Here is a 10,219-nt window from a genome sequence, read left to right as displayed (position 1 = left end):
TTTTCATGGCACCTGTTTCAGGTTTCAGTTTTATTGGTACATTATGGGGAGACAAAAATGGTATGTATGGTTTTAGTTAATTTTATGAAGATACCGCACTGTAGATACCCAGCTAATGGATTCATTTTAGGTCGGATGAGATTCCAATCATACCTATGAAACTGTGGGGTTGCTTTTTCTGCTCCTTGTGAAAGAAACTGATAAATATTTATGCACAATTACACAAACAACCCATGTGTCAGTGCACACATATGTAGGAACACACACACATGCACACATATAAGTACTCCTTAGGTTTTAACATTAAAATTTCTGATGATGAGTAAATTTTTTTTTTTTTTGTGGATCTCCCCAAATGTTAATACCTTTTATTAAAAACCACCACCAGTAAGCTCCTCACAGGACACTAGTGAAATGGTAAACTAATATTCTGTTTACAAAACTTATTTTCTTTGAAATAAAATCTCAACATGCAATTCACTACTGCCCCTAAATATCCTTCAAAAACACCATCAAAAATTACAGCAACATTTTCCTATTAAATTGCCATTGTTTTGTCTTAGATTTTCTTTTTTTTTCAGGTCCCTTTTACAATGACAGTCGGGGTGTTAAGTTGGTTTTGTTTTATTTGAACACCTCAAGCAATAGTTTGTTACATGACCCTCTGAGGGGTCTGCAGGATATTTGCTTGGGAGAAACAAGTCCAAAGAGGAAGGCCACCTTAGAAAAGAATCCAGATACACAGCTCTTGCTGGGCAATAATAGCTTCCCCAGCCCAAGTCATACAGGGCATAGCAAGAAAAACAGTATTAATGAATTAGGCCGAAATAATAGAGCAGAAAGGAAGATATTCTTCATTCTCTTAATTTCATTTTTGGAGCTGATCAGCTCATCTTTCCACCAAAGGAGGAATGAGCACCAATAGTTTTGTGGTTCAGAACATGGAAAGGAATGACCAAATGGCAATAAGTAATAATTATTATTTTTTTTTTCTGTTTTCCTAGATGTGCTGCTGCTAGTTCAGTTCCTACTGGAATCGATGTGGTTCAAGTAACAGATGAGGGTGTTGGTGGTATTTTTTAAGTAGGGCTTTTTTAAGTAGGGTTTGTCAGGGAAAGCTGTGGGACATGTTCTCAGCTTAGAGCTGCTCATGGGTTAGTCCCTCTTTCCACACCTGAGCACTGATAATTTCTGCTTGCTTCTGTGACACTGAAAAAACCAAAAAAACAGGCAAAAATGTGCCGGTGTGTATTGATAGGAATGAATTTTTTGTTGGTAAGGGGTCTTCAATTAGCTTCCCTAGTCTCAGGAAGGCTGGTGGAACTTCTGCAGTGATGAGAAATGCCGTATTTTTCCATACCAACACCTTCACCTGAATCTTCTGCAGAGTCCAGAGCATTTTTTTTTTTTAACCGTCACATTTTTTTAATCACTCTATCTAGGAGATCTAAAAGCTGATGGTTCTTGTCTGTGAAAATATGTCTGTACTGAAGCAGACCCATGTAAGAATGTCAAACTAAAAGTTGGTAGATTAGAAAGGTTTTAATTTTTTTTTTTAATTGCTTTGATCTGTATTCCTTGATCAAGTCATGAGACCTTTAATGTGGATATGCAAAAAAAAAAAAAAAAAAAAAAAAAAAAAAAAAAGGATGTCTGTGTGGGCTGACTGAACCAAAGGCTCTCTGCCTGTGTCATGCTCTGTGGAGGAAGGTGAGTGGGTAGATGATTAGACATGGTCATCTTATTGCGCAGGAATTTCTCACGATTCTCCCCAAACTAGCCTCTGGGAAAGAAGCTGACAAGCAGCCGTTGTCCAGGACTTAACAGATGGCAACACCATGCTGTGGACTTTTCCCATCAGATTCTGTTATTCTCAGGAGTCTGTGATCCCATCCACCCTAAGTGTCCTCACTGAGAGTACTCTCTGCAGGTACTCAACATCCTTCAGTCCAGCTGGCAGGACATCACGGCTGTAAGGACTGCAGAAAGTCTCAAAACCCCTTCTAATGGCTTGAACTTTCTGGTTTTCCCTTGAAGAAAATATTCAGAGTTTTTCAGGAAATGCAACACAGCTTTTAGGACACAATGCTCACTTGACACCACCAATTTTCAGAAGCCTAGAGAAAAAATTTTCAGTTTTGGAACTACAAAATGGCAGTGCTTTGCAACTAAATCCGTTCTCATTTGTTGTGCATTTCTTACTGTACTGAATTACTCCAGTGAAGGACGAGGATGCCAAGTTTGTCCCAGTAATTAATGGGAAGAATTTGGAAAGAGATGAGCAGAACCTTTTCTTGATCTTTTGTAGTGGGATAGATACTAATGATTTATACAGTGAAACCAAGGCTGCTTCTGTGAAGGTAGAAGATGTTGGGCCTTACAGCAGGAAAAGAGGATATAGCTGCTTTCCTGTGGTTATTAGGTTTTGTATTCTTTTGGGTTTGTGCATGTATTCAAAAGGAAACAGAAAAAAACTATCTCTAAGGAAGCAAAGATCTTCCTTCCTGTTGGGAAAGGAGTCAGCAAGGATGATAAATTCCTTTCCAAGTGAGTCATTTCTTCACTGAAGAGACTTCAAAGCTTTAAAAATTACTTTTTGTACCATGGAGCTTAGATATGAAATTGCATATGCTCTTAACGGACGAAGCTGCTCTGTCCCTTGATGGGAAATGATACACAGAAATATGGCAGGGAAAGAAGTGGGTTTGAGTGAGATCCTGCAATATTACATCTTTCCAGAATAGCTCTAACAAATACCCTTTTATTGTACTGCATGCTGACAGAAGTGAAAAGCAAGTGTCTAGGACTGCTGAATGCTTCCAGTGTTAGTTGTCAAATAGTTCACAGGCTAAGTAAATATTTATAGGATAAATAAAGGAAAACTAAACTACAATTTTAGTTTGACAGTCACATATTTTTTGAAACATGCCTGGAAATGACATGAATAAAAATAGGACTATCACATAGTGTTTATTTAAGAAGCAGGTAAGGTGAAAGCTTTTATATAGCTCTACCCATTAAAGCTCTAGCCCCACTGTGTCTGCCTCCTTAGCTCTCACATTCTTTGAGAAACTGTTATGAAGTCTGTTGGTGGTTCCTGGTCTTGTGAAAGCCGAACAAACATATTTGTCCTACTTCTTTCAACTTGTACAGTTACAGGGAATTAATTGTACATTAATATTGTGCAAATTTCAGAGCACAAACTGAGACAAATGGCATGAAAGGGCATTACTTTCTCTTTTTTGAGTATTTGATGCTGTGATTAGGTGCTCATCATCAGCATAACAGTTCTTCTAGCACTTGAATCTTCCCAAAAGTTATTTATCAATGCTAACTTAATGCTCTAGGTTCTTAAAACACCTAAAAACTAGATGTGGCACATAAGACTGTGTTTGATCTGAGCACTAGTTCTGTTTGAGGACTTTTGACAATCAGCCTTAGCTAAGGTGAATGGTCATAAAGCAAAAATTCCATGTTTCATGTTGAATCCCCCACTAAGTACTGTGGGTACCATTTTATGGGAAAAAAAAAAACCATCTAAAACCCACACAGCTTTGTCTGTTAAAGCTAAAAACGCCCACCGTATCCTTCGAGGTGTCAGCACCACAAACTCCAAGCAGAGAGATTATGAGATGGTGCACATGGGAGCTCCTGCCAGAGGGGACAAACTGCCACGCCCACCGCATGAACTGGAATATTCTGAATTTCTTCAAAAACTTCCAACCACTCGGGGGAGAATAAAATTTATCAATAAAGATGCGATGTGATTAGCCTTAAAGGTGACCCGTTTAAAAGGGAAAAAGTACCACAAGATATCTGCTGAAATACTGAGAGAGAAACTGCCTGCCAGCCTGGAAGCTGTGAGCCTGGGAACCAGAAGCATTCTTGAGAAGCACAGTCAGTATCTTTGAAGTGCAGCTGGGTACCTAGGAACTGGAGACATCCTGAGATACCCTACCCTCAATAAGCGCAAAACCAAGGAATTGTAATGGTTATTTATTATTTGAAAAGCTGAAAAATAGTCTGGAAAACCGGGAAAACATCCCAAGAAAGCAAGAACTGGTAACTGTCATTGGCTGTTCTAACTGCAACTGGTAAAGTCCTGAAATACAGAAATTGGTCTGAGAGAACAGAAATCATCATCTGTTGGCTGTCCCAGCTGAAAACTAGAAATTTACAGCTCGAAGTGGTGGTGTCCTACAACCTCTTAATGTCTCTACAATATAAAAATTACTCTCTACCAAAAACAGAGCTTCTCATTCTTCCCGTGCTGCACATACTTGTCCCTTTCTGCGTGAACTTTCTACAAGACCTTGGACCCTTCCCGGGGATGCCTGGCTGACTCCAAACTCCGTGACACAGATCATCTTGGAAGTGAGACTCTGCCTGTTGTTTTATTGTTCCCTTCCTGAGCCCACGGCTGGGGCTGGTCTGGTTTGTTGTCCCACCTCTGGGATGGTTGGGCCCCTTCAGATATGTCTCATGTGCTTGGTGCCACATATATACATGTCAGTAACCTACTGTAAGTATATCTATGTGCTGTTACATTATTTATAACTTTGCTTCACTAGTAATAACTTTGTAACCTGTATTATTTTTTTATATATATACTTCATTGCAGCTATACTATTGCTTGCAGATACTACTTAGTAGTAGCTTGATATATGTATATATTTGCTTTCTTAATCATAGGTATACTTGCTAATGGTCATTTGTGGGGATACTTGAGGTAATCCGTAATAAAGTAAAAAAATTAGAGGATAGAGCCTGCATGTCCTTCTGTATTACAAAATCCTATGAACCCACAGTTGGGGGCCTTATACACCCACAGGCCGGGTGACCCTTTAGCTCACGACACCACATTATAACTTAAGTCACCCAACCCCAGCTCTTTAGTGCAGGATGCAAAATATCCAGAAAAGAATAAGGAACAACACGCACAGAATTCTCTAATATCAAAATATAGCAATTTATTCAAGACACTGAATATGATCTGTTGATTCTCTCCTTAAAACAAATGAGCTACAATACACAAGGTGAATTTGAAGAAAGTGTGGGTGGGGGAGAAACAAAATAAGGGTTGATGTTGTTTCAACAGAACCTGGGAAATGCTGAAATGAGAACCAAGTCTGGCTGCAAGTCTGACACAGACAATAAAAACTGCAGAAGCCAGAATTCAGAATTTCAGTGAGTGGCTGAAAGAACATTTCTGCAATTGACAAAGAACCACATCTTTTAAAAAAGCAAAAGGAGGAAAAAAAGGAGGAAAAATTAAAAAGGGAAAAAGAAAAAGAAACCCAAAAACAAAGCAGACCCTTACATTTGACATTTTTTTTTTTTTTTTTTTTTTTTTTTTTTTTTTTAAAACAAATTAAAAGGAAATTTCTAAGATGTAGCATGGGGTTAATGTGTGTATAACCCTGTAAGTCAGGCCCTTTAGTGCCCCACAAGGGACCCAGTGTTTTTTACATAAAAGATTCAGTATCCTTCTATCCCACAGAGTTGAGTGGTTTTTCAGAAACTTTTTTTTTTTTCCCACTTCAAGGCCAGTTCCAGACAGCCAGCAACAAAAATCCAGTAAGCCTCTTGATGGTTTCACAATCCTGTTTGGTCATTTAGATTTTTCAATTTCTCTTCTCTTACAAAGAACTATAAACAAAATTATCAAAAAATGTTGTATGGAAAAAATGGAAGTCCCCCAGCCTGTTGCTTCACACTGTTCTACTGCAGGGGAGCCGCAGAAAGGCACCGCTAGTCGGGGGATGCTGCTGTGGAAGAAAGCAAGAGCTCCCACAAGGGCAGTTGTGCAGGTCCTGACTTGGATGTCCATGTTGAACTACAGCCTGGAAAAGCCTCTCTCTCCCCATTGCCCACCTCCTAAAGAAACCAGCTCCTTGGGCTAGGATTAACCTTCACAGCTACATCTTCTGCCTTCCTTAGTAGCTGCCCTCACTTCAGCTGAAAGCTATCTACTACAGTATCTGGGGATTTTTCAGTCTTGGGGAGGGAAAGAAGGATAATTTTCTTAACTCCTCACCTACACTGCTTTCAAATCTGATAGCCGGTATAGAAAACTCATGTAGACTTTGCAAACCAAGTGATTTTCAAATTCCGTTTCTCTTGGCTTCTTACCTCCATGCAGGTGGGAAGAGGAAAGGTGGTGTTCTGACAATTTAAAAAAAGGGAAAAAGAAAAAAGAAGCAGGCATCATGGATACTGCCGAGTTATCTACCGTAGCTATTCCAGGAACAACCATGGAACACTGGCTATGTGGCCAACCAGCTACGTGGCGTCGCTGAACGCAGACTGGGTGACATCATCTCTGAACCCTGAGGTCTGGCCTACTCAGGTGCCACTCATGGGACAGAGGCGAGGCCAGGGCCCCATCTGTGCTGCCCTCTGCTCTCTGCAGACTGGGAGCTTCTGTGCCGCCTTCTCAGAAATGCCACCCAAAAGCAGCTTAGGAAGTTAACCGTGTACATGCAATGATTGTAATCAAATCATCGACCCAACCGTGCTTTATAAAACCACATTAAACCTTTGTATTAAAGTCTCTCTTCGAGCAAGTACTCTTTTTTTTTTTTCTTTTTTTTTTTTTTTTAGTAGTGACTTTAAATTAGTATGTACACGTGGTTATTATAAAACAGTGCAAAACTGTCACGTGATCATCTACAGCCCATGCTCTTGGAGCAGAAATCTAAAACCAACACATAAACACAGTTAACACCAAAAATAATCCTTGACACCTTCCAGTGTCCAGTTCTTTGATATAAATTACAAGCAAGCCTAACTGTCATTAATAACCGAAATCCCACATAACTGTTTTCACCTCGGGACTGAGTAACCCTTTTAGCAGTGATTTCTTTTCATACTTCTTTCCTTTACAAATGTGCATTTTTAAGAAGTGCAGCTGAAGCTGGCAGTGGCTTGTTCCACTGGAAGCACTAAGATACTATACAGGTGCAAGCATAAAGAGAGAAAAACACAGGAGAATAAATGACAAATTCCATGACGCTGTGATGATGCCATGATGGCGTCATACACCACCAGTTCAGCACCAGGGCTCTGGTTTTGGTGTTGCTCAGATCAAATCACCACTCAGCAGCTGTGGTCAAAGGGAAGGTCCTGTGTTACAGAAATAGCAACTTTGGGTGGGAAGGTATTATGTGATCTTAAGGGATTTCTCTCCTTGGGTGTTTTTGTCTCTCGTACAAATCCTAGCCTAGCCTGCAGCTAGAGAGGACACCTGTTTGACTCAGCCAGTTCTGAGGATTTGTCTAAGTAATGGCTGCCATCACCCCAAGGCTGCCTTATAGTTTACAGCACTTTCAGTAAACTCTGCCTATGCATACATCTTTGCATCCACCATTTGCTCTTAGAGTAATCTTCAGCAGGCATCCCTGCAGACGTCTAGCTTGCAGTAAGGAAATCTTGTCCAAAGTGGATAGGTGGTGCTTTGGAACTCTTTATTGTCATTCCGATCATTTCACCCACTATAACTTTATAGTGGTATGTATGTCGAGATATAATTTATGTATCCTTTATCATGTCCTCACCTAATGGAGAGCTCTATGTGGTCTTCTGAGCACTGCACTGCGGACACCCTCAAGGCTAACTCTGTCTGGGCAGTGAGCTGCCAAGTGCAGACCCAAAGCTTTCCTTGTAGCTCGCAGCACACGCAGGGCTGAGGTGACAGAAGCACCACATGCTGCCAGATGCAATGGAAGAGCCTACTTCTGGGTGCAGGCTAACCATGGATGGACAGGAGCTTGGCAAAAGGCCACTCTTCAGCAGCAATAGCTGTAGTCAATATATCTTGGTTCAACTGGTCTCATCAAGTCAGTGGTAAAATCCCATTGACTTACTGGAATAGAAACAGCTGAGCGGGACAAATAGTGGAGGACCACACTGCTCAGAACCACGTCCTGTATGAAATCTGAACTATCTCTAGAGGAAAGAAGATACACAAGCGTTTTTCCCCTGGTTACCGAGGATAAACGAAAACATGGACTCAAAATGAATGCTGTATTTATAGTCTCAAACTTATGAATCCCTTTTAATAAGTGTACATCATCAAACAGCCACAAAATGAAATGAGACTATATAAATGGCTGGCTGCTGGAAGAGGACTCTTAGTAAATGACTGGCATTTATTGTATCAAATGGCATTTTTTCTTACAGCACTTTCTGACAGAGAAGAGAAAAAGGATACTGCACCTTTCATGTTCCTTGAACTCTGTGTCATTCTTTTTGCTTGAATTCCACAACTGGTCTACATTTGGTGGCCATTTTAGGCTTTTAAAACTGTTTAACATAAAAAATATTTTTTTTCCAAAAATACACTGGGTTCTTTCTGTTAAAAGTCATCTTTCTCCTGTAAAAATCTTCCCCAGCACTGCATTCTTATATAAAGCACTTATTACACAATTTGCTGAAAGTGCCCTTGAGACGCTAAGATCTGAAGCATGGAGGATTTTTTTTTCTTTTAAACGGAGAGAAAGAAAGGAAAAGGAAGAGAGAGAAGAGAGGAGAAGCAGTCTGTCAAAAATTTTCATTGTCATGTCCACCTGGCTGCATCTACTATGGGCATACAGGGAAAAAAGGAAAAAAAAAAAAGGGCAAGAAGAAAGAGGAGAAAAAAAAGGAAGGAGAAGTTGGGAGTGGAAGGGAGAAATAAAAGGAAAACAAAAGTTTCATCCTAAGCCTGGGATCCTCCAGGCTGTAATAATCCAGCTGATAGAAAAACCACTGAACAAAAAAAGTAGTCTAGAAAATAGAAAGTGTTGTGATTACAAAGTTGAGCATTTCATCAGTACAAACTGGTCTTTGAACGTCCTTTGGGAGAGCAACTGTAGTGTCCAAATTGGAAGGAAAAAATACAACACCGCATGGAGGAGGATTTTTTTTTTCCCTTTTGGTTTATCACAGCATTTTTCTTTTTTTTTTTTTTTTTTTTTTTTTATTAATTTTTTTTGGCACAGCTTTTTTTCCCAGCCATCAGAGCAAGTTCTCAGACGCAAACCAAACAGTGCAATGCCTAGCTGGTGGCTTCATGCTTCCAAGGATGAATGTTCCAGGTGGAAACCATTCCCTCCCCCTCTGAAGTGACTGCGTTTTTACTCCTTGATGAAGGTTACGGACAAAATACTAGACACCTGTGGCCAGGGAGAGTTGGTTTCACGGTACACTCTAACTTTGTTCAAGTTCGTACAGTTCTGGAGTTGTTAAGAATAGTTTTGAAGAGTGCTTCTCCCCACACATTCACTGCTGGTCCATTTGAAATTTCTTCTAAAACATTTCACTTTTACTTCCGCAGATCTAGAACGCAAACCTGGAGAGAAAAGACCCAGCGTTAAGAGCCATTTCTGAAGGCGATGTCAAAGTCCTATCCCTGTACGGCCCCATACACAGTCTGATCAGTCAGCACTACGTTATATTCCCCAGCTTCCAATCAGCCTCGCTCAAGTACCTGTTTACATGTACACAAGTAAGGGAACAAATGGACATGGGAGAAAACGCAAATGAAAACCCTACATTAAACATTTAGCTGGGCTTTTGTTGGATTACAAACAAACAATTTGGACACACATCCCAGATAAGACTATGGGGCTCTATTTAGTTGCCTAAATACAGTGTCCACTTCCATTTCTGAAATATATCCAACATAGATGCAGGCCTGGCAGGCATGACACAGGACCTAGAACGGACACGTGCCCATCTGGAGCAGCTGTTGGAAGCCAGGCACTCAGACTCTCAAACGGCACAACTAAGCTCAAGCAATTGGGTCATGTCACAGGTGTACCTTTTGTTAAAACCAGTTGAAAAATACTGCTATAAAGTAGCTATGCCAGTCGGCCATGTAGAAGAGTTATTTCAAAAAGCTGTGGAGTCTGTTAAAACATCTGTGCATCCTTCACAAGCTGACCATGCTTCTATTGAAATGTTTTAAAAGTAATACTAACAGAAAAAATAGTAATGAATAATCAGTATCTCTAGACTAATATTTCTCCTTTACCATGGGATGAAACCTTTGGGCATCGTGCTGAAAAATGCCTCCTTTAGGTACTATTCAAGGGTAAACTTCTGTGGGATAAAACTCAAAAAGCCCCAGGACAACTTTAGAGATTTGACTATTGTGACCTGACCTTCATTAAAAATTGACAGATGATGTAAATAATGACAGAAACAACACTACCGTTGTTCTTATCAAGTATGTTTT

The 10,219-nt window shown here is 40.1% G+C and overlaps 1 protein-coding gene across 1 annotated transcript in view; it reads right to left on the bottom strand.

Moving 5' to 3' along the window:
• Positions 1-4,945: 4,945 nt before the first annotated feature.
• The window catches only part of TBL1X (transducin beta like 1 X-linked), a 142,102-nt gene continuing 136,828 nt past the window's right edge, over positions 4,946-10,219 (bottom strand). The window contains exon 16 of the mRNA XM_026841085.1: positions 4,946-9,331. Coding sequence (XP_026696886.1) covers positions 9,305-9,331 — 27 coding nt within the window. The 3' untranslated portion in view covers positions 4,946-9,304. The remainder of the gene's footprint in view (positions 9,332-10,219) is intronic.

This window comes from Athene cunicularia (genome assembly GCF_003259725.1).
Source record: "Athene cunicularia isolate RWA chromosome 1 unlocalized genomic scaffold, athCun1 chr1_part1, whole genome shotgun sequence".
Classification (NCBI taxonomy): domain Eukaryota; kingdom Metazoa; phylum Chordata; class Aves; order Strigiformes; family Strigidae; genus Athene; species Athene cunicularia.
Note: the sequence above shows the minus strand (reverse complement) of the source record. Positions and strands in the feature narration are given on the sequence as shown.